We start from the raw sequence: 26,258 nt of genomic DNA, 5'->3' as shown, positions 1-26,258 counted from the left end.
TGGAGAACAAAAAAAAGCAGGGGTTGCAATCCTAGTCTCTGATAAAATAGGCTTCAAACCATCAAAGATCAAAAGAGACAAAGAAGGCCATTACATAATGGTAAAGGGATCAATTCAACAGGAAGAGCTAACTATCCTAAATATATATGCACCCAATACAGGAGCACCCAGATTCATAAAGCAAGTCCTTAGAGACTTACAAGGAGACTTAGACTCCCATACAATAATAATGGGAGACTTCAACACTCCACTGTCAACATTAGACAGATCAACGAGACAGAAAGTTAACAAGGATATCCAGGAATTGAACTCATCTCTGTACCAAGCGGACCTAATAGACATCTATAGAACTCTCCACCCCAAATCAACAGAATATACATTCTTCTCAGCACCACATCGCACTTATTCCAAAATTGACCACATAATTGGAAGTAAAGCACTCCTTAGCAAATGTAAAAGAACAGAAATTATAACAAACTGTCTCTCAGACCAAAGTGCAATCAAACTAGAACTCAGGACTAAGAAACTCAATCAAAACCACTCAACTACATGGAAACTGAACAACCTGCTCCTGAATGACTACTGGGTACACAACGAAATGAAGGCAGAAATAAAGATATTTTTTGAAACCAATGAGAACAAAGATACAACATACCAGAATCTCTGGGACACATTTAAAGCAGTGTGTAGAGGGAAATTTATAGCACTAAATGCCCACAAGAGAAAGCTGGAAAGATCTAAAATTGACACTCTTAACATCACAATTAAAAGAACTGGAGAAGCAAGAGCAAACACATTCAAAAGCTAGCAGAAGGCAAGAAATAACTAAGATCAGAGCAGAACTGAAGGAGATAAGAGACACAAAAAACCCTCCAAAAAATCAATGAATCCAGGAGTTGGTTTTTTGAAAAGATCAACAAAATTGACAGACTGCTAGCAAGACTAATAAAGAAGAAAAGAGAGAAGAATCAAATAGACGCAATTAAAAATGATAAAGGGGATATCACCACTGACCCCACAGAAATGCAAACTACCATCAGAGAATACTATAAACACCTCTATGCAAATAAACTAGCAAATCTAGAAGAAATGGATAATCTCCTGGACACTTACACTCTTCCAAGACTAAACCAGGAAGAAGTTGAATCCCTGAATAGACCAATAGCAGGCTCTGAAACTGAGGCAATAATTAATAACCTACCAACCAAAAAAAGTCCAGGACCAGATGGATTAACAGCTGAATTCTACCAGAGGTACAAAGAGGAGCTGGTACCATTCCTTCTGAAACTATTCCAATCAATAGAAAAAGAGGGAATCCTCCCTAACTCATTTTATGAGGCCAACATCATCCTGATACCAAAGCCTGGCAGAGACACAACAAAAAAAGAGAATTTTAGACCAATATCCCTGATGAACATCGATGCAAAAATCCTCAATAAAATACTGGCAAACCAGATCCAGCAGCACATCTAAAAGCTTATCCACCATGATCAAGTGGGATTCATCCCTGGGATGCAAGGCTGGTTCAACATATGCAAATCAATAAACGTAATCCAGCATATCAACAGAACCAAAGACAAGAACCACATGATTATCTCAATAGATGCAGAAAAGGCTTTTGACAAAATTCAACAGCCCTTCATGCTAAAAACGCTCAATAAATTCGGTATTGATGGAACATACCTCAAAATAATAAGAGCTATTTATGACAAACCCACAGCCAATATCATACTGAATGGGTAAAAACTGGAAAAATTCCCTTTGAAAACTGGCACAAGACAGGGATGCCCTCTCTCACCACTCCTATTCAACATAGTGTTGGAAGTTCTGGCTAGGGCAATCAGGCAAGAGAAAGAAATAAAGGGTATCCAGATAGGAAAAGAAGAAGTCAAATTGTCCCTGTTTGCAGATGACATGATTGTATATTTAGAAAACCCCATTGTCTCAGCCCAAAATCTCCTTAAGCTGATAAGCAACTTCAGCAAAGTCTCAGGATACAAAATTAATGTGCAAAAATCACAGGCATTCTTATACACCAGGAACAGACAAACAGAGAGCCAAATCATGAATGAACTTCCATTCACAATTGCTTCAGAGAGAATAAAATACCTAGGAATCCAACTTACAAGGGATGTAAACGACCTCTTCAAGGAGAACTATAAACCACTGCTCAGTGAAATAAAAGAGGACACTAACAAATGGAAGAACATACCATGCTCATGGATAGGAAGAATCAATATCGTGAAAATGGCCATACTGCCCAAAGTTATTTATAGATTCAATGCCATCCCCATCAAGCTACCAATGAGTTTCTTCACAGAATTGGAAAAAACGGCTTTAAAATTATTATGGAACCAAAAAAGAGCCCTCATCGCCAAGACAATCCTAAGTCAAAAGAACAAAGCTGGAGGCATCACGATACCTGACTTCAAACTATACTACAAGGCTACAGTAACCAAAACAGCATGGTACTGGTACCAAAACAGAGATATAGACCAATGGAACAGAACAGAGTCCTCAGAAATAATACCACACATCTACAGCCATCTGATCTTTGACAAACCTGAGAGAAACAAGAAATGGGGAAAGGACTCCCTATTTAACAAATGGTGCTGGGAAAATTGGGTAGCCATAAGTAGAAAGCTGAAACTGGATCCTTTCCTTACTCCTTATACGAAAATTAATTCAAGATGGATTAGAGACTTAAATGTTAGACCTAATACCATAAAAACCCTAGAAGAAAACCTAGGTGGTACCATTCAGGACATAGGCATGGGCAAGGACTTCATGTCTAAAACACCAAAAGCAACGGCAGCAAAAGCCAAAATTGACAAATGGGATATGATTAAACTAAAGAGCTTCTGCACAGCAAAAGAAACTACCATCAGAGTGAACAGGCAACCCACAGAATGGGAGAAAATTTTTGCAATCTACTCACCTGAGAAAGGGCTAATATCCAGAACCTACAAAGAACTCAAACAAATTTACAAGAAAAAAAAAACAACCCCATCAAAAAGTGGGGAAAGGATATGAACAGACATTTCTCAAAAGAAGACATTCATACAGCCAACAGACACATGAAAAAATGCTCATCATCACTGGCCATCAGAGAAATGCAAATCAAAACCACAATGAGATACCATCTCACACCAGTTAGAATGGCAATCATTAAAAAGTCAGGAAACAACAGGTGCTGGAGAGGATGTGGAGAAATAGGAACACTTTTACACTGTTGGTGGGATTGTAAACTAGTTCAACCATTATGGAAAACAGTATGGTGATTCCTCAAGGATCTAGATCTAGATGTACCATATGACCCAGCCATCCCACTACTGGGTATATACCCAAAGGATTATAAATCATGCTGCTATAAAGACACATGCACACGTATGTTTATTGCGGCACTATTCACAATAGCAAAGTCTTGGAATCAACCCAAATGTCCATCTGTGACAGACTGGATTAAGAAAATGTGGCACATATACACCATGGAATATTACGCAGCCATAAAAAAGGATGAGTTTGCGTCCTTTGTAGGGACATGGATGCAGCTGGAAACTATCATTCTTAGCAAACTATCACAAGAACAGAAAACCAAACACCGCATGTTCTCACTCATAGGTGGGAACTGAACAATGAGATCACTTGGACTCGGGAAGGGGAACATCACACATCGGGGCCTATCATGGGGGGGGAGGGGGGAGGGATTGCATTGGGAGTTATACCTGATATAAATGACGAATTGATGGGCGCTGATGAGTTGATGGGTGCAGCACACCAACATGGCACAAGTATACATATGTAACAAACCTGCACATTATGCACATGTACCCCAGAACTTAAATAATTTAAAAAAAAAAAAACTAGAAGTAGAATCTCAACCTCTGACTATATCTTTTGCTTGTGTCAACATAGTGTGAGTTTAATAGGATGCTGGGTAATTTTTCAAAGAATTATGGCATCATATGTCTAACATATTTATCATAACATATCTAACAATATTTATCATAACATAATATATCTAACATGATATATTTATCATAACATAAATAGTGGGAAGATACATGTATGGAATTTTAAACTGAATACAAATAAATTTGTGTTAATGAAAAATAGGAGAACAATCTCAGATTTATCTGCTTTCTTACCATACTTTGACTTAAAAAAAACCCTGGTAACAATCTTGTATCATTTTAGAAGAAAAGCTCACAATCTTAAAAGCACTCTGAAGCCCTTTGAAGGATACATAGATTTTAAATTCTTACCATCAAGCGGCAAAGTTTTTACTAAGTGCAAGTAGTCCTCATATGGGACCTCTATTTCCATGTCTTTTAGTGCATCTTCTAGGTCACAGACATCTACCTGTTTTCCTAGAAAAGAGATAGAAATTGTGACAAAAACAAATTTGAGAAGAACACAAATAATGTTAACTAACAATATTTTCACTCATATACCATTATAATAATTTCAAAGGTAAACATAAAACAAATAATAATTTGGTTCTTTTCTTACAGTATAGAAGTTTAACTATTTCTCCTGATATTTTTTAAATAATCATTATGTTAGGAGCAGTAAAATGTGAGGCACATACATTTCATATTGAAAAGTACATAGATTACATAAATTATATTAATTATTAAGTAGTACAATGTCCATAAAATGCACATAATAAATGCTTGATAGAGAGTATATTGCAAAATGGGGCCTCAGCCAGCATTACCTTTATAGGAAAATTATAGGCCAATATCTCTGATAAACATACATGTAAAAATCATAAACAAAATACTAATAAACCTAATTCAACATCAATTAAAAGGACCATTCACTATGATCAAGTGGGATTTATCCCTGGAGGCAGGGATGGTTCAACATACACAAATCAATAAATGTGATATACCACATTAACAGAATGAAGGAAAAAAGCATATGATCATCTCAATAGATGCAGAAAAGTATTCAACAATATTCAGCATGCTTTTATGATAAAAACTCAACAAATTGTATATAGAATAAATGTTCTTCGACACAATAAAGCCCATATATGACAAACTCACAGTTAACAACATACTCAATGGTGAAAAATTGAAACTTTCCCTCTAGGATCAGGAACAAGACCAGGAAGCCCACTTTTTTAAAAAATTTTACTTTAAGTTCTGGGACACATGTGCAGAACGTGCAGGTTTGTTACATAGGTATATATGTGCCATAGTGGTTTGCTGCACCTATCAACCCATCATCTAGGTTTTCAGCCCCACATGCATTAGGTATTTGTCCTAATGCTCTCCCTCCCTTTGTCCCTTACCCCCTGACAGGCCCTGGTGTGTAATGTTCCCCTCCTTATGTCTACGTGTTCTCATTGGTCAACTCCCACTTATGAGTGAGAACATGTAGTGTTTGGCTTTCTGTTCCTATGTTAGTTTGCTGAGAATGATGGTTTCCAGGGAATCCCACTTTTAAGAGAAAGAAATAGAAGGCATTCACATTGAAAACAAAAAGTTGACTGTTTAAAGATGACGTGATCTTATGTAACAAAAACCCTAAAGACTCCAACAAAACACTTAGAACCAATAAACCAATTCAGTATGGCTGTAGGATACAATATCAACATAGAAAAATCAGTGGTGCTTCTAATACAGTAACAATGAACTATCTGAAAAAGGAATCAAGGAACCAATCACATTTACAATTGCTACAAAAAAGCTTAGGAATAAATTTAATTAAGAAGGTGAAATATCTGTATCCTGAAAACTATAAAACATTGATGAAACAAATAAATGGAAATATATCTTGTGTCCACAGATTAGAAGCATTAATATTGCTAAAATGTTCATACTACCCAAAGTGATCTATACATTCACAGGAAAAATAACTAATGAGTACTAGGCTTAATACCTGGGTGATGAAATGATCTGTACAACAAACTCCCATGACACAAGTTTACCTATGTAATAAACTTGCACTTGTAACCCTGAACTTAAAAAAAAGAAGTTTTAAAATGAGAATACATGCAATATCTAAAATAAATTAATTTTGACCATCAAAAAAGTGATCTATAAATTCAATGCAATTTCTACTGAAATTCCAATGACATTTTTCACAAAAATAGAAAAAGCAATTCTAAAATTAATATGGAAACACAAAAGATCCCAAAGAGCCAAAGCAATCTTGAGCAAAAAGAACAAAGCCAAAGGCATCATACTACTGAATTTGGAAAACTACTACAAATCTATAGGAATCAAAACAGCATAGTACTGGCATAAAACAGACACATTTCAAACAATGGAACAGAATGGAGGTCCAGAAATACATCCACACATTTATGGTCAATTTTGATTTTTAGACAAAGGTACCAAGAACACACAATGGGGAAAGGACAGTCTTCAATAAATGGTGTTAGGAAGACTGGATATCCACATGCAGAAGAATGACATTAGACCCTTATCTCACTCATTAAAGTTACAGTTTCAGAGAAAGAAATAGAAGGCATTCAAATTGGAAAGAAAAAGTTGTCTGTTTGCAGATGACATGATCTTACATAAAGAAAACCCTAAAGACTCCAACAAAACACTATTAGAACCAATAAACCAATTCAGTATGGTTGCAGGATACAATATCAACATAGAAAAATCAGTGGTGTAAAACTACTAGAAATTGTAAAACTACTAGAAGAAGACATAGGGGAAACTCTCCATGACTTTGGTCTAGACAACGATATTCTTGCATAGGACCACAAAATCATAGGTAACCAAACTAAAAACAGATGAGTGGGATTGCATCAAACTATAAAGCTTCTAAACAGCAAAGGACACAATAGAGTGAAGAGACAACCAACAGATTGGGAGAAAATATTTGCAAACCACACATCTGATAAAAGGTTAATATCCAAAATATATAAGGTACTCAAAGAACTTAATAGTAAGAAAAAACAACCTGATCAAAAAATGGGCAAGGGACCTGAATTGTTACTACTGAGTCTTCTTTTTCTGTCTTGTTAATGAATTGGATTGGGGACCTTCCTCCATTATATCCATAGAACCAGATGATAGGACAGCCTAAATAGAGTGGAGGGCAATGGTGCCCTAGCCTATGGAGGAGGCATGGCAGAGGAACTTGATATAACTTTAGTTGTGGATATTGTGATGACTTCTATCCTGTGTACTTGGATCCAGCTGTGTACATATCAGGAGAAACAGTGGGTTCATTTCTCCTCCATTGTCTATGAGAATCTGTATAGCTATTGAAAATTAAAAAGTACTCGTATTTTTGTATTCCAAAAATAAAAGACTGATTGTTCCACATAATGGCAACAAGGAACCACCAGACTGGTTTTAAATCTGTTTAACCACTCAATGACAAATTACCAAAAGTAACACATTTCTGTAGGCCAACCAACCAGTCACAGCTTCTTGCTTCTGAAAGTCAGCCACATGGGAACAGTCATACTTCAATTAACACTTTTGTGAATACCAACCAATCAATAACAATTTTACCAGAGAAATCATGTTTCTACAGATGATGTCAACCTACCCATGCCTCTGAGTTTGCCCATCACTCAACTCTATGCTTCCGCCAAATCTTACGTAAGCATTCTGTTCTGCACAGTTGTGACTGTGTCTGACCAGCTTTGCTTTTTATTTCAAATAATTGTTAGTTGTTTCGGCCTTTAAAAATCCTGAGGGGTCTACTTATTTTGAAGATCTCCATCTGGCAGCATTCCATGGGGCTTGCTGGACCAACTGGGGTACTCACCAGGACTCTTATGTATAATTTCTTTGTCCTTCACATTTGCTGTTGTGTAAGTCAACAATTTGAGCTCTTACTGTGTTGTATTGAGTTCTTGTGGGTAAATTAATTTTGTTATCCCAGGATTTGTCTTTGCCCTTAGTGCTAGTTCTTTGTGTAATATAATTAGACTTTTTGATTTGTAGTATATTTGGTAAATATTTTTGCTGTTAACCTGCCTATTCTTCCACTGCTTGCTTTGCTTTAACTTTTGCTTCTCTATTTGAATAAAGTCATGCCTCAATTATATTAGGGAATTCCCCTAATATAATTTCCATCCTCCCACCTTGGCCTCCCAAAGTACTAGGATTACAGACATGAGTCACCATGCCTGGACGGTGGCAGCATCTTCTATTGCTAGATGAGCAATAAAGACATCAGCATGCTTGCTGTATTATGCAGAGTAAATACCAGACTCAGAAATATAACTTATTTCTCTTATTTATAATAAAAGTCATGTCATCATAATGTAGGAGAAAATTACTACACATAATATGAAGTTAATATAATTTTCCTAATATAATAATTGAGTCATGCCTCAATTATTTTTGTTTTGTTCTTGTTGTCTTATTCTGTTGAGTGTATAAGTGAATATTTCACAAAGGATGAAAACCACAGGCCCAATCCAAACTAGTCTTAAGGACTAATGGTTGTAGGTTTGTGGGACTAGCCATAAATTTTTGCAAAGGCAACTAGTCAAACTTAAATAAAATTTGAGAAAGCACTCACTATCTTTTTATTTGTGAAAGAAAATCAGTTTTAAAATTTTGTATTCCAGGGTTGATGATTTTCAGGTTACTAATATACAGCTCTTTGTAACATTTGCTTGGCTGGTGAACTCAGTTGCCATATATAAGCATACATATACTTTTGTGACTCTTTTGTGAATTTTGTTTTGGTAAACAGGGAGAATTGCCACATTGCTAATTCTTTATATTGTACTTGCAATCACACTTCCTCTTCCTCTTCTTCTTCTTTCTTCTTTTTCTCTCTCTTTTTTTTTTTTTTTTTTTTTTGTGAGATAGGGTCTTGCTCTGTCACCTAGGCTGGAGTGCGGTGGTGCTGTCTCAGCTCATGCAACCTCCGCCTTCCTGGCTCAAGAGATCCTCCCGCCTCAGTGCCCCCCAACCCCCACCCCAGTAGCTGGAACCATAGGCATGTGCCACCATGCCCAGTTAATTTTTGTATATTTTGTAGAGACGGTGTTTTGCCATGTTGCCCAGGATTCACACTTAGACATTTATATCTAAGCTAAAAGAAAACTTGAGTTTTAAAGGTAGACTTAAAGGATCGGTTAGACTAGTTTTCATTCATGCCTGACAAATGTTTGGCCATGATTCTAGAATACGTTCCAGTCCCTTCTTATAATATTTTCAGTTTTGTTTGCCTCACACTGTTTGAGTTCTGCTTTTCAGAGTCTCAAGTGCTTCTATGTAGCCACTGTATCAACAGATAATTTAACAAATGATTCTAAGACAAAAACAGGATGAAATCATCCTGATTTGACGTTGAGATGTCAGCTCATCTCAAGCAGAATCAGCAATAGTGGAGGTCTAGACAATTCCTGATGGTTTCCCCTGTGGCTCTCATTGAGGGAGGACCAAAAGGTGGAAATAGGACTAAAAACATTCTCATACTATTAAGAAAAGTCTGCTATCATGGCTACATAGCAATATCAAACACTATTGATGCAGCTGCTTCCTTTTCTTCTTTCTTTTCTCTCTCTCTCTCTCTCTGATAGGGTCTTGCTCTGTCACCCAGGCTGGAGTGCAGTGGCGCTATCTCAGCTCACTGCAATCTCCACCTTCCAGGCTCCAGTGATCCTCCCATCTCAGCGCCCCTGGTAACTGGGACCACAGGCACATGCCACTATGCCCAGCTAATTTTTATATTTTATAGAGACGGAGTTTTGCCATGTTGCCCAGGTTGGTCTCAAACTCCTGAGCTCAAGCCATCCTCCCACCTTGGCCTACCAAAGTACTGGGATTACAGGCATGAATCACCGGGCCTGGATGGTAGCAGCATCTTCTATTGCTAGATGAGCAACAAAGACATGAGCACACTTGCTGTATTACGCAGAGTAAATTACCAGACTCAGAAATATAACTTATTTCTCTTATTTATAATAAAAGTCATGTCATCATAACATAGGAGAAAATTACTACACATAATATGAAGTTAATATAATTTCCCTGAAAATCATGATATTGATGATCCATCCAAATAATTTTGCTCACAGAAATGTCTCAGCTATTACCTCAATTCTGAAGTATCCTATATCTTATGCCAAGACCTAGTACCTCTATTGGTTGTAAAAGTGTAGGTGATCCAAAGCAGATAAATAAAAACACTTAATTAATGAAAGGTTAAAATGGCGAAATTAATAAGAGAATGAAGGGATGGTAGGAAAGATCATGTAAAAAGTTAATTTCTCACTTACCTAAAACAGCACTCAATTCTTTAATCAACTTATTTAGTTTGACTTTCTTTTCAGCTGTAAGACAAGGCAACATTTAGACACTGATAAAGCCAATCTTGGAAGAAAAGCATAAAGCACTAACTATTTAAATTATGAAGTAAAACCTAGATGAAGGCTATTCACTATATGTTGTCATTTTAACATTTATAATTCTTGGGCTTTAATAAATAGCTCTATTATCAGCAATAAGAACTAAGATTTCTTGGACCATAAAGTCTACCTTAGGTAAAATGTTTTCTCTAGTTTTTTGAATGCATTCTGTTTTTAATTCCTTGTTTCTCTTGGAATGGATGATAACACATACCGGTATATATTGAAGGTCATTGTTTACGACATTATGTTATTTTCTATTATTGGACGACAATGAAAGAATCCCAGGAAAAGGAGCAATGAACAGCACAGTGTGTGGTGAACTAATGCCTTTAAATCTTGCTCAAGGGAAAAATGCCATGTAAGGAGTGAAAAGATGAGTCAAAAGAGGTTGAATGGAGTCAGAGTAACAGTTAACAGTTGGTTTCTGAGTTTAGACTGTCTGGATCTTGGAATAGAGCAGTGAAAAAAGATAATCCTAGCTCTATGAAGTTTACATAAATTTGTTTTGTTCATGGTTGTATCCCTAAGACTGAAACAGGCTGAGACATGGGTGTTCAACAGATATCATGAATAAATAAATTGATTAAATGAGCCAATTGATAAAATGCTTAGCACTGTGCCTGGCATATTGTAAGACTCAATGTATATAAGCTATGAAGGATCACTGAAGAGTTTTAATTTGAAGAATAATAATGTCAGATTTTCACCTTAGCAAAATCATCCTGGCTAGTTTATATAGAGCAAATTGAAGGCAATGATATGATTACTAGACCAGTCAGGAGGCATTTCTAGTAGTTTAAGCCAGAGATCATGAAGATCTGAATTAAGGTTAGAGTAGTCAAGATAGCCAAGAGATTTTTAAGAGGAAAAAAATGAGAGAGCATGAGATGCCAAAGATAATTTGTAGATTATTGCATGGTAACTGTGGATAAAAAATGGTGACAGAATTTTTTAAAATTATGAATTAGAGAGGGAATTCATAATTTTTGTTTTATCCTTTATTTGCCGAGTTTGGATTATCAGTGAAAAAGCTATGTCTGAATAGGGATTTGTTATTATAGGAGAAGATTTCTTAATTTACCTCAATTTAACCAACCTGATGGTCTAAATTTGATTTTCCCTTTCTACTATGAATTCTCACATTCAGACTGATGCTGATGGCATGCCAAATTTTCACAGCTAGTAGGCTTCCATTTTAGTAATCCAGTGCATCTATGTTATGGGTTAAGTTGTTGAGTTTGAGTAATCCAGTGCATCTATGTCATGGGTTAAGTTGTTGACTTATTTATAAATAGTTCTACTTTTTATTAAATTGATGATAATTCAATCATTATATAAACTGATGAACTATCAATGGAAAAGGGAGTTTTTCTCACAGAAAACACATTTGAATAATTCGGAATATTTCAGTGAAGGCAAATTGCTAAAAAAGTTCTGCTGAATTTGGTGTGAATAAGATAACTGTAAAAAGATTGGAGAAATAATTAAAACCTAGATAGATTCGGACTAAAATTTCTGGTCAATTTTTTTTTTATTTTAATTTAAATTTTTTTCAACAGGGTCTTGTTCTGTCACCTGAGCTGGAGTGGTGCAGTGCACAATCATGGCTCACTGCAGCCTGGACTTACCATGCTCAAGCGATTCTCCCTCCTGAGCCTCCTGAGTAGCTGGGACTACAGGTGCACACCACCATGCTTGGCTAACTTTTGTATTTTTTTTGTAGAGATGGGGTTTTGTCACATTTCCCAGGCTGGTCTAGAACTATTGGGCTCAAGTGATCAACTCGCCTTGGCCTCCCTCCCAATGCTGGAGTTACAGGCGTAAGGCATGGCACCCTGCCTTCTGGTCAACTTAAAATAAATATACTTTATTCTTAAAAGAAACTGAAATTAGGAGTGTAGACAATAAATAAATATGTTTATGTAAGAAAATCCCCAAAGAGAATGGCTACATTAAATAAAAATGGCCTTGGGCCTATTTTTTTCTTTCAAGTAAAATGTTTAAGGTATGTGTATATCATTTTATGATCCTTTATTTTAACAAGATTTTAAGATGATCTGACCAAATGCTTGTCTCAGTCAATAGAGATAAAAGGATTTTACTATCCTAGACTGAATCACATTGGATAAGTCTAGGTTTGAGATCAAAGATTTGAAATCTTAAACATACACAGGTAAGTGAAATCATCTAGAAATGTGGTTGTGGAAAGAACAACAGACTGAGAATAGAACTGTTATATCACTATCATTGAAGCCAGTATTTTTCAAATATTTTTATTGTAAGCTTCACTAAGAACTCTGAACACCCACCATATCACACACACACAGACACACACACACATCATAAAGTTTCATGAAATAATATCTAGCCTGTGTGACATATGCTTTGATATTTTCTTTTCTCTTCTATACTATTTCATTAAAAAATGCTCTCTTAACCCACTAATTTGAGGGGAGGAATAGAAGGCCATAAACAATGAGCCTTAGGAAAGGCAAAGAAGAAAATTATGGAGAGCATGAATTAATAGCAGCTGATAATGTAGAGAGTTGTAATAAAAGAAAAAAGTTTAATATTATTAAAGGCATCAGAGAGCTCAAGTTAGAAAAAGGTGAGTGGTGCACACTGGATTTGTCTGCTAGGATGTTGCAGTCAGCTAAGTAAGAGTATTTTTTAATAGAATGGTGAATGTGGGAATCGGATTCTCTTTATGAAAGAAGAAAATATGAGGTGATCTCCTTTTCTTCTATTAATAAATCCTTCCCTTCCATTTTGAATGCTACCTCCTGATCATTTTCTGGCTTAACAAAATCTTGGCTTCATTTTATGCAATGCTTAGTATTCATAGGGGAAAAACTGGATTTTAGATTAATTGAAGTGATTAAGAGAATCATTAGATTCTCTTAGATTAATTGAATTAATTTAGATAATTATTTCTCTTAGATTGATTTAGATTAATTGAAATTATGAAGAGATTAAGAGAAATGATTTTTTCCCTGACTTTGCGACTGAGCTCTTCGCTAAGCTTTTGAAAAGTCTTTGATATTTTGATGATCTGGTTCGAGAAATTCTCATTTTCAAGTTTAAAAGAATAAGTACCCCTTAAAAAGTATAGGGGTGATTACAGTGCTCACAGTCATCTGGTAATCTTTCTGTTAGATCCATGAATTCCTCTTCCGTGATCTTTATTCCCATGTTTTCTAAAAGAGTGTCCAGCTTATTGACATCAACACTGCCTTCTAAGTAAGGAATAGGAAAGGAATATGGTAAAGCAGAATGATTCTAAAATTGGACTATGCATTCATGCTACTGTATTATTTTTCTTCTTTATTGAGCATGAGTTTTATCACAATGAAAAAATATCATTTATTTCCTAGTATTATTGTTGAGATTTTAAGACAAACACCAAAAACTTGTCTGTTATAGCTAATAGAAGGATAAAAATTAGAACTGAATTCCCCAAATCTTATTGTGGGAACAAGCCCACAAAGCAAAAATATTCTTAAAGAAGGTTGAAAAGTTAGAGCTAATCATGACCATAATATTCCACAGAACAGGAGTTATTTTTGTTGCCTGTATTTGCAAACTATATGTCCTGCTTTTGACTGAAATCCTTATCTGACAGCCTTAACTCTCTTCACCTTTTGCTGCATATTAAATTTTTCTTTTTTTCCTTTAGGGCTGAGGAAAAATCCATGAAAGTTTTACACTTCCTGCCAGGTCATAGTAAAATAAACACTTGTTAACTTGCAGATCTACTGAAGGAGCCATAAATAATGACTCAGTTATATAGTAAAGGAAGATTTATGTTTTAAAAGTACAAATAAGAGTTTAAGACTAAGTCTTTTTATTGCGCTGCTTACTCACGCTCAAGAGACTTTATGCCTTTCATCAACCTTTTCTCATACACTTTTCCATCAGCTATAAAAAATGGAACATTTCGGAAATAGAGTTAGAAGACAGCACAGATCTCTTAATTTCAGAAAGAACTTAAAATCTTTACCTAAGGAACATTTCAAATGCAAATAGGTAGTACACAGTAACAAAATGTTCACTCTTGGTACTACATGAGTAAAATGCAAATCATAACAATTATATGTGCCTGCCCAGTTTTCTGTATTGGGAATGTAGGGAAAATAACATTCTCTACTGCTGTCTGTGGAAATTCAAATTATGATAACTTTTCCAGAAAAAATTTTGACAAAATAAAATATCTTCCATTTTGCAACTTTACTTAAGTAAATCTAATCTTGACAAATTTTAGGATGTTTGCAAAGTTTTCTCCACAAGGCTGCCAAATAAAATAAGGACATATATTCATAGATAGGAAACTAGAAATATACATCTCAATTTTTTTATATTTATTTATTTAATTTTGAGAGGAATCTCACTCTGTCGCCCAGGCTGGAGTGCAGTGACATGATCTTGGCTCACTGCAACCTCCTCCTCCTGGGTTCAAGCAATGCTCCTGCCTCAGCCTTCTGAGTAGCTGGGACTACAGGCGCATGCCATCACACCCAGCTAATTTTTTGTATTTTTAGTAGAGACAGGGTTTCACTGTGTAAGCCAGGATGGTCTTTATCTCCTGACCTTGTGATCCACCCACCTCGGCCTCCCAAAGTGCTGGGATTACAGGCCACACATCTCAAATTTTTGATAGTAGTTATTATTTTGAGGTAGGAATAGAAATGTTTTGATATTTTCTTATCTGTATTACCAATGTTTTCTATGATGAATCACATTAATAGTCTGAAGAGATGAGAATTATTAATATATATATAAATTTTATCTATCTATCTATCTATCTATCTATCTATCTATCTATCTATCATCTATTCATCATCTAAAAAGTGCTGAAGGAAAATGCTCTAAAATATTAACTTTGATTATCTTTGGGTTATGAAATTAAAAACATTTTTTATTTTTCTGAATTGTTTGGTTTTATTTCACCTAATAACAAGTTAAGAAATGTAGCCTTTTTTCAATGTACAAAATTATCCACTTCTTGGTAAACTACATATTCTATTTTTCAGAAACACATGCAAAAAAAAAAAAAAAAATGCAGCTACTTTATTTAGTTTCTTTCTATTGTCTCTCTACTCCTGTTTCTTTCCCCTCGTCTCTCTCTATTTTCTTGTCCCTTTTATTTTTCTTTTAATCTCTTTCTACAAATCTAGCTAATCAATAACCTGAAGATGTGAATAATGAATTTGAACTTTGATAGCAACTTACAGCTGAAAGGTTTGATGATTTTCAATTAAAATCTAAGTGATGAAAGTTTTCTTTGTATTAGCATTAGCTTTTAACATTTTTAAAGCATTTTTAATTTATTTTGGAATGTTTTTATATATCCACAAAACCAGACTACCTAAAAATCCCAATGGCATCCATAAGACTTACCATTAACTGGCAATGTTTTCAGCAAGTTCGAGTGTTCATTAGGCATGAGCTCAATCCCCAAGTTTCCTAAAACACTTTTAAGTTTATTTGTGTCAACTTTGTCTCCTTTGAAAGAAAAAAAAGTTGTTCACTTATGGCAATTTTAGGATATTATAATTACCAAAAATCATGAAAAAGCTGGACCATATAATGACATCTTTACTTATGTATTCTCACATATTCCTTTTGTTTTTTAATTTTGGTTTAAGTTTTGGGATAGAAGTGCAGAACATGTAAGTTTGTCACATAGGTATATGTGTGCCATGGTGGTTTGCTGTACCTATCAATCCACCATCTAGCCATTAAGCCCTGCACACATTAGCTATTTGCCCTAATGCTATCCCTCTGCTTGCCCCCCACCTCCTGACTGGCCCTGGTGTGTGATGTTCCCCTCCCTGTGTTCATGTGTTCTCATTGTTCAACTCCCACTTATGAGTGAGAACATGGGGTGTTTGGTTTTCTGGTCCTGTGTTAGTTTGCTGAGGTTGATGGCTCCCAGCTTCATCCATGTCCCTGCAAAGGACATGATCTCATTCATTTTTATGGCTACATAGTATTCCATATTCTCACATATTCTAATAGTGTTTAAGGATGAGTGAGATAGAACTTCCTTGATTCTTCATGAAAAGAGACAGTGGTCTCCTAAGCCTAATGTAAAGACATGCTAGCACTGAAGAAAATCCGATTGTACAATCAGCCTATAATTTAGGGACATCTAGTCTTTTTTGTTTTTAATGCTGAATTACGTGATTATTATTTAAAGCAACCCAATCCACTTAATCCTTTAAAAATATTTATCTTCTTATTTTCTGTGTCTATCTAGATTTTGACTACTTAAACCAGAAGTTATTAACTCAAAAGCTCACAAGAGTCTGTAGGTAAAGGAAAAGAGTGAAATTGGTGAAACAAAGAGCACGTGCTTTATCCGAAGAGAAAAAACATCAGCTATTTTGTGAGTACATGCAGATTCAGTGTTTCCAGACCCTATGAAAGTTGATAGCAGTTTGGATTCAACCATGGGTGGCCAATTTGTGACCTCTGATTAAATACTGGTTCAGATCAGCATATTACTGTTAGAAATCACAGAAAATAAAATTTATTCCTCAAATATATCATTCATTTTTACGTCCAAGTCCTAAATAACCAAAGGGAGAACGGTTCTATATAAACATGTAAAATATTAACACAAATACATTTAATATTGGGAAAGCACCATACAAAATTCAACAGAGTTAGAATTCAAGTAAAAATGTTTTAGTAATGTCTTACCCGTAAAATATTTCATTTCATTCATCACCTTTTTCAGATCAACCTTACCATTAACTGTAAGACAAGGAATAAATTGTTCAGAAACATGACAATGAGACTATGAAAATGATGTTGCACAGAGGAAAATTTAGTACTTATTTGCTTTAGAATATGTAACTTTTGCTACACCCTTCATAAGAAAGCTCACATGATAATAAACACAATTATTTCCTAAATACAATTAATATTTCAGCAGCATTGAAGTATTACGTTTTGGGGGAGAAAAGCGATTCCTAGTTTCTGAAAAAAAGTGTTTTTTCTTCTAGCAGCAAAGTAATACTCCATGTCAATGAGAAAAATCTAGCTGTAACCCGGGAATCACAGAAGATTAAAAATGTAGTTATTTCATGAATTCAATAAACTTTTACCACAAAATACCAGTAGAGTGGCCAGAAAAGTATATCAATTGTTAATAGTCTTGCTAAGTCTATGGTGAGAAGAATTTTTTGATCCTTAATCTACATCTATTCAAGTATTCCTGGACACAAATACTTTCTGTGTCAACACCAGCTACAGGTCAGGACAGCATAAAAAACGTGTTTTTGTTCAACTGAACTATTATAGGTAATCAAGCCCACCATGGAAAAAGACAAGATCTTTGAAGGGGATTAGTGCTTTTTCGGCTTTGTGTATGGTTTGCTATGGTGGGGAGTCAACTAAATCCTTTTGTCTTTTGATTGCCCAGCTGGTTTTTAATGAAAAATTTTAAAAAATTAATAGAAGGGCTCTCTGCCATAGGTTATTTAATTGGGGGATTTCCACTGAGAACTAGGCCCTCAAGGAGTTTTATTTCATTAAAATATTCTAAATGTATCTCAAATCATAAGGAATCTATTAGCAGGAATAAAAACATTCTGTGTGACAAGGAAAACTTCATTTACATGTAATTTTTTTAACTTTTTTTTAAAGTTCAGGGATACAGGTGCAGGTGTGTTATGTAGGTAAACATGTGTCATGGGGGTTTGTTGTACAGATTATTTCATCACCCAGGTATTAAGTCTCGTACCCAATAGTTACTTTTTCTGCTCCTCTCCCTCCTTCCAACTTCTACCCTCAGGTAGATCCCAGTGTCTGTTGTTCCCCTCTATATGCCCATGTGCTCTCATCATTTAGCTCCTATTTATAAACGAGAAGGTGCAGTATTTAGTTTTCTGTTCCCGTGTTAGTTTGCCAAGGATAGTGGCCTCCTGCTCTATCCATGTCCCTGCAAAGGATGTGATCACTTTTTTTTAAATGCCTGCATAGAATTTCATGGTGTAGATGTACTGCATGTAATGTTCTTCTTTTGTATTTACCGTAACCAACCGTAATCAAAGTTCTGGAAGGGATCTGCAAATATGGAGACCTGAATAGGAATCATTGTCTCTTTTACTACCACCTCCAAGCTGTTTGCCTTTTGGGAATCAAATGCTACTGATCTCTACAGGCTGCTAGGCCTATATCAAGCCTTAGGCTCTGATAGTGTCCTGGAAGAAAGAATGGGCATGGGACTCTCTCCCCCATGGACTAGGAAAGCACCAGGAAAGTGTCAGAGCATGGGAATAGAACTGAGAAGCAGTAGACTTGGGAAACACTTGGCACATAAAATTCTAAAGACCCTAATGAAGGCCAATAAAGGCCAGCGTGAGGTATTCCCGGTTCCTGTGACTCCTAAAAAGCCATGAAGGAGTAAAACAGGTGGGCAGAAACGTTCATTCTGGTGGTGAAAGTTTCAAGTGGTGAAAGTACAAATATGTCAGAACAGAAGCTTCTTTCCACTGTATAAGTTCAAAAAGAGTCTGTCGTGAAATGTGTAATAGGAAATTGTATTTAAAGAAGACTCAGTGAAGCTGCATTCAGAAGTAAATGTATGCTTTAAACTTCATTATTAAAGCAGAAAGACAAAAAGGAACTAAGCATGCCACCCAAGGTGGGGGATGGCAACCAAAGAGGAAGAAACAAAAACCTATGAGATTGGAATTAATACCTGTATTATTAATACAGGTAAAAATAAAAATTAATAAAATAAAAAACAGTGAAAGACAGTGAAAATACAAATGAATACAAAAGCTAGTTATTTGAAAAACCAATAAAATGTATTTTGCTCTGATGGGCTGATTAAGAAAAAAAGGAATCAGAGACATGTAAGAATAGGAAAAGAAAGAGAGCCATATCATTCAGGCTCTGGCAGGTAAAATAGATCTTTAAATGGAGCATCAAAGAATGAATTTATTTACAAAGGTATGGCCTGGATAAAGGGGAACCAAGAGATGATGAAAATCCAGATGGGGTTGGTTGGGGTACTGGGACAGAGGGAAGCCATTAGCCTTGTTCCTGGGCTTAAAAGTGAAAAGACTTAATGTGGCACATATACGCCATGGAATACTATGCAGCCATAAAAAAGGATGAGTTCATGTCCTTTGCAGGGACATGGATGAAGGTGGAAACCATCATTCTCAGCAAACTAACACAAGAACAGAAAACCAAACGCTGCATGCTCTCACTCATAAGTGGGAGTTGAACAATGAGAACACATGGACACATGGAGGGGAACATCACATTATCAGGGCCTGTCTGGGGATGGAGGGCTGGAAGAGGGACAGCATTAGGAGAAATACCTAATGTAGGTGATGGGTTGATGGGTGCAGCAAATCACCATGTCACACGTACCTATGTAACAAAATTGCACATTCTGCATATGTACCCCAGAACTTAAAGTATAAAAAAAAAAAGTGAAAAGATTTAGAAGGGAGAAGTAAAACTTTCTCTATTTACAGATGACATGACAGTTTATGTAAAAAATCCTAAGGAGTTTACAAAACAACTATTAGAATTAATAATTTAGCAAAGTCACAGAATATAAAGTTAATATACCAAAATCAGCTATATTTTTTAATATACTACCTGCCGGGTGAGGTGTCAGAGCCCTGGCAACGAAAAGTGATTGGTTTGTGGGTAGTAAGAATAATTTATGGACCACAGTATAGGTTTGAAAAGGCAAGCACTGCAAAAGAGTGTAGTGGGGCACTTTGGCAAGAGAGGAATGAGTGTGTAACGGTGGATTTTCCTTAGGGGTATTTATGGACCTTAAAGCGGGAGCTTAAGGGTAATTTGGATCATCTTAGCCATATACTTCATGATAAATAATTACATTTGTAGACATTTTGGTGCCTTGATGCCAGCAAGGGTTGCACAATGAGTTTTGACATGCATGCATTTCAGAGATGTATAGAAATTCTAGTTTCTTATACATTTTTGGAAAAAAAACCTGTTACCAGATGGTGGCTTTAGATAAGAGGGAAGTCTAACTACTTCTAAATTCCTCTGATAAGGACTTTTGTCCCTGGAGGTCTGCTTGATGGCTATCAGGTGATCTTTGCTCTCCTCACTACCAAGAAATAATTTGAAAATAAAATTTCAAGAACTCCACTTCCAATAGCATTGGAAAACATTAAATATTAGAAATAAATTTAACCAAGGATATAAAAAGACTTTTACACTGAAAACTATAAAACATTGCTAAGAGAAATTAAATACCTAAATAAATATAGTCCATTATTTATCAGTTGGAAGATTCAATATGATCAATGTGTCAGTTCTTGCAAAATTAATCTATACATTGATGGCAATTCCAGTATGCTTTTTTTGTGTGTGTAGAAATTGACAAATTAATTCTAAAATTATATAGAAAAAAACAACCTAGAATATCTAAAGCAATTGTGGGAAAAAGACAAGGCTGGTCATATTCAGGGTGTTATGGCTGGAAAAAAGAAGAGAAAGAAGAAAGAACAATGCTGGAGGATTAAAAAAAAATTGAAGTTACAAAGTCATGTGATTTTCAATGGAGATACCAAAACATTTTGATGGGGAAAGGAAACTCTTTTCAACAAACGATGTTGGAATAACTAGACATCCATATAGAAAAGAGTGAACTTCAACTCATACATCACACCATACACAAATATTAAAGATAGATCAACTGACTTAATTGTAAAAGTTAAAAACTTAAAGCTTTTACATGAAAACATAGGAGAATATCTTTGTAACTTGGATTTTCTAGATAAGATATGGAAAGCAATAATCATAAAGAAAGAGAAAAATCTAAGTAAGGTTTCATCAAAATTAACAACTTTTGCTCACCAAAAAACGCCATTAAGAAAATGAACAGGCAAACCGTAGACTGAGAGAAAACATATCTGAGAAATGGCTAGTATCCAGGATATATAAAGAATTCCTAGAACTCTATTAATAAACATCCCTAAGTGGGCAAAACAATTTGAACAGAAACATTACAAAGGAAAGTATATAACTTGCTATCAAGCAGTTGAAAAAGTATCCAATATCATTAGTCATCAGGGAAACGTAAATTGACACAATATTGAAATACCACCACACACTGACTCGAAGGACTAAAATCAAAAATATTGATAACACCAAATGTTGGTAAAGAGTGAAGTGAATAGAACTCTTAGACATTGTTGGTGGTAGTATAAAATGGTGTATCCACTTTGGAAAAATCTCTAGCAATTTCTTTTAAAACTAAAAATGCATCTACTTTATGATGCAGCATTTCCATACCTAGGTATTTACCCAAGTGAAGGGGTAGCCTGTCCCTCCACACCTGTGGGTATATCTCATCAGATGGGATGAGAGACTGAGAAAAGAAATAAGACACAGGGACAAAGTATAGGGAAAGAACAGTGGGCCCAGGGGACTGACATTCAGCCTACCAAGGACCTGCATTGGCACCGGTCTCTGAGTTCCCTCAGTTTTTATTGATTATTATTTTCACTACTTCGGCAAGAGGAATGGGGTAGGAGAGCAGGGTGATAATAGGGAGAAGGTCAGCAAGAAAACATGTTAGCAAAATAATCTCTGTCATACCTTAGTTGAAGGGGAGGTACTATGCCTGGATGTGCACGTAGGCCAGATTTATGTTTCTCTCTGCTCAAACATCTCAGTGGAGTAAAGAATAACAAAGCAGCATTGCTGCCAACATGTCTCGCCTCCTGCCATAGGGCGGTTTTTCTCCTATCTCAGAATTGAACAAATGTACAATTGGGTTTTAAACTGAGACATTCAGTTACCAGGGGCAGGCAGGAGACAGAGTCCTTCCTCTATCTCAACTGCAAGAGGCTTTCCTTTTTTACTAATCCACCTCAGCACAGACCCTTCCCGGGTGTCAGGCTGGGGGATGGTCAGGTCTTTCTCATCCCATGAGGCCATATTTTAGACTATCCTATGGGGAGAAACCTTGGACAATACCCAGCTTTCCAGGGCAGAGGTTCCTGCAGCTTTCTGCAGTGCACTGTGCCCCTGGTTTATCGAGACTAGAGAGCGGTGATGACTTTTACCAAGCATACTGCTTGTAAACATTTTGTTAACAAGGCACATCCTGCACAGCCCTAGATCCCTTAAACCTTGATTCCATACAACACATGTTTTTGTGAGCTCAAAGTTGGGGCAAAGAGGTTGGGGCAAAGTGGCTGGGGCAAAGTTAGAGATTAACAGCATCTCAGGGCAAAGCAGTTGTTCAGGGTACAGGTCAAAATGAAACTTCTTACATTTTTCCTTTCCACATAGACACATTAACAGTCTGATCTCTCTTTCTTTTCCCTACACCAAGAGAAAGAAAACACAAGTCCACATATAACTTGTGTAAGAATGTTCATAGCAGCTTTATTCATTATAGTAAAATACTAGTAAAAATCTGCATCCAACAATAGAAGAGATAAACATGTTATAATAGATTTGTACAATAGATTATTGCTCAGCAATGAAAACAAATGAATTACCGATACAAGCAACAACATGGATGAATCTAAAAACAGTTATGCTTAGTAAAAGAAGTTTTGGCAGACCATATTTTCAAAAAATGGCTGAGATATATATCCCATCCCATGTCCTCTTGTTAAAATGTGACTGATGCGGCCGGGTGTGGTGGCTCATGCCTGTAATCCCAGCACTGTGGGAGGCTGAGGCCTGTGGATCACTAGAGGTCAGGAGTTGGGAGACTAGCCTGGCCAGCATGGCGAAAACCCGTCTCTACTAAAAATACAAAAAGATTAGCCGGGCGTGGTGGTGTGTGCCTGTAGTCCCAGCTACTTGGGATGCTGAGGCATGAGAATTGCTGGAACCTGGGAGGAGGAGGCTGCAGAGAGCCAAGATCACACCACTGCACTCCAGCCTGGGTGACAGAGTGAGATTGTCTAAAAAAAAAAAAAAAAAAAGAAAGAAAGAAAAAAACAGAAAAAGAGAACAGTAAACATTAACTGATACATCTCCCACCAAGAGCTTAGACTGAGTCAAGCTTTAGACTTAGACTTTTGCCATGGCTTTGACAATAACATTTGGTGAAAATGATGCTATGTGACTTTTGAGGCTATATCACACAAAGGATAGTTTTCATCTGGCATTCTCTCTCTCTCTCTCTCTCTGTCAGAATGTTTCAATTTGGTACCCAACAACTGTGCTATACAGGGGCCCAAAATAGCTCATGCAGTGAGACCATATGGAGAACACACTTGGAGAGAAGCAGAGACCCTCTCCAGCCCCAGTCCAATAACTATCATCAATTGCCAGACTTGGGCGAATGAGCTCATAGATGAATCTGAACCCTAACTTCTGAGTTTTCTAGCTGAGGTCCCAGACATCATGAATCAGAGATAAACCATTCTCACTATGTCCTGTCTGAATTCCTGACCTACAGAATCTGTGAGCATAACAAGTAGTTGCTTTATGACACCAACTTTTGGAATAATTATGTTGCAGCATAACATATATATATATAAAGTAGAGGCTTTATACAAAAGAGTAGTTACTATATGAGCCATTTATATGTTTGGGGGTAGGTAAAATTAATTTATGGTAGGAAAAAATTGGCATATTGGTTGCTCCTAGGGTAGGGTGAGAACTAACTGGGATGGAGCATGAAGGAAATTTCCGGAGTGACAATAATGTTCTATATCTTGATGTTTGGGTTACACAGGTATACTCATATGTCAAAACTCAGCAATCATGCACTGTAGATGTATATCAGTAATTACATTAACTGTACTAAAAACTAACCAAAAGAGAAAAAAGAGAGACTGCCAGACTCAAAAAATGGAGTCTAAATATATGCTGTATACAAGATATATCCTTTAACAATGTGGGCACAGATAGCTGAAAATCAAAGGAGGGAAAAGATACACTATGAAAACAGAAAAAAAGCTAGTAACACTGGTAATATGGACAAAGTAGTATTTAAGGCAAGAAAAATTACAAGAAGTAAAAAGGAACATTTTATAATGACAAATGCATCAACTCAAAAAAGAAAATATAATACTAAAATAGCACAACCACACCTAAAATAAAAGTACATGTGTACATTTAACTCATTATCTTTACAAAGTTCCCTATTTCATTTTAAACTTTTATTTGGAATGGCTGAATGATAACAATCACTACCTTTCTCAGATAATTGTTGGGGGTGTTCCAATTATTATCCACCACTGGTATTTCTCTTTTCTTCTCTCCCACTTACTTGTCTTTCTCTGTTAACTTTCTTTCACTATATTCTTCTAGTACCGTCCACCAAATCCACAATTTTGCCAGATTAATTTTCCTCTTTCTGTGTATTTTCTGGCCTATTGGTGGCCCTGTTAACACTTTCATTTATTTTTAGTAATAGTTCAACAACTTCCTTACTTAAGGTTATAAAATAACATTACAAACCCAGGGCAGGATTAGGTATTAATAATAATAATACCTAAATAAGGTGGAGATTTTATTTTGGCTGGGGGTTTCAGAAATTCTGAAATTCTGCCTATAATAAATTACTACTTACCATAGATCCCCAAGATAAATACAGTCCCAGGAAATGACTGACAATTTTTAGAGTCCAAATCTCTTGAGGTATATATTCTCATAAGCCAGTAGTGCTTTAAAAGATTCAGGCAGATGTGGACTGTGGGTATAGTCTATTTCATTACTCTCCAACCTAAAACCGGGTCTCAAATTTTACCACTGTTACTTGAAAAAAGGTTAATACAATGTATACATGCCAGCATCAGGGGAAATGGAAAAGGAGAGGAGCTGGTTTAAATTGTCCACCATAAACTTTTCCCCATAGGACCCATATGAAAGTGAGAGACGGGGGGGCGGAGCAAGATGGCCGAATAGGAACAGCTCCAGTCTCCATCTCCCAGCGCGAGCGACACAGAAGACCGGTGATTTCGGCATTTTCAACTGAGGTACTCGGGTCATCTCATTCGGGAGTGCCGGACAATCCGTGCGGGTCAGCTGCTGCAGCCTGACCAGCGAGAGCTGAAGCAGGGTGAGGCATCGCCTCACCTGGGAAGCGCGAGGGGGAAGGGAGTCCCTTTTCCTAGCCAGGGGAACTGAGACACACAACACCTGGAAAATCGGGTAACTCCCACCCCAATACTGCGCTGTAACACCGGCACACTGGAGAATATATCCCACACCTGGCCGGGAGGGTCCCACGCCCACGGAGCCTCCCGCCTTGCTAACACAGCAGTCTGTGGCAATCTAACCGCAAGGCAGCAGCGAGGCTGGGGGAGGGGTGCCCACCATCGCTGAGGCTTAAGTAGGTAAATAAAGCCGCTGGGAAGCTCGAACTGGGTGGAGCTCACAGCAGCTCAAGGAAACCTGCCTGTCTCTGTAGACTCTGCCTCTGGGGACAGGGCTCAGCTAAAGGAGCAGAAGCCTGTGCAGACGCGAACGACTCTGTCTGACAGCTTTGAAGAGAGCAGTGGATCTCCCATCACGGAGGTTGAGATCTGAGAAGGGGCAGTCTGCCTGCTCAAGTGGGTCCCTGACCCCTGAGTAGCCTAACTGGGAGACATCCCCCACTAGGGGCAGTCTGACACCCCACACCTCACAGGGTGGAGTACACCCCTGAGAGGAAGCTTCCAAAGTAAGAATCAGACAGGTACACTCGCTGTTCAGCAATATACTATCTTCTGCAACCTCTGCTGCTGATACCCAGGCAAACAGGGTCTGGAGTGGACCTCAAGCAATCTCCAACAGACCTATAGCTGAGAGTCCTGACTGTCAGAAGGAAAACTATCAAACAGGAAGGACACCTATACCAAAACCCCATCAGTATGTCACCATCATCAAAGACCAGAGACAGATAAAACCACAAAGATGGGGAAAAAGCAGGGCAGAAAAGCTG

The 26,258-nt window shown here is 36.8% G+C and overlaps 1 protein-coding gene across 1 annotated transcript in view; it reads right to left on the bottom strand.

Annotated features, from left to right (window-relative positions):
- LOC111526559 (EF-hand calcium-binding domain-containing protein 13-like) overlaps nt 1-26,258 on the bottom strand; it is a 128,989-nt gene that overhangs the window by 19,756 nt on the left and 82,975 nt on the right. The window contains exons 15-18 of the mRNA XM_026448077.1: nt 17,060-17,113; nt 15,752-15,856; nt 10,223-10,276; nt 4,266-4,370 (exon numbers count right to left, since the gene is read on the bottom strand). Of these exons, the coding sequence (XP_026303862.1) occupies nt 4,266-4,370; nt 10,223-10,276; nt 15,752-15,856; nt 17,060-17,113 (318 nt within the window). The remainder of the gene's footprint in view (nt 1-4,265; nt 4,371-10,222; nt 10,277-15,751; nt 15,857-17,059; nt 17,114-26,258) is intronic.

This window comes from Piliocolobus tephrosceles, chromosome 16, assembly GCF_002776525.5.
Source record: "Piliocolobus tephrosceles isolate RC106 chromosome 16, ASM277652v3, whole genome shotgun sequence".
Classification (NCBI taxonomy): Eukaryota; Metazoa; Chordata; class Mammalia; order Primates; family Cercopithecidae; genus Piliocolobus; species Piliocolobus tephrosceles.
This window is presented reverse-complemented; position numbering and strand designations above follow the sequence as displayed.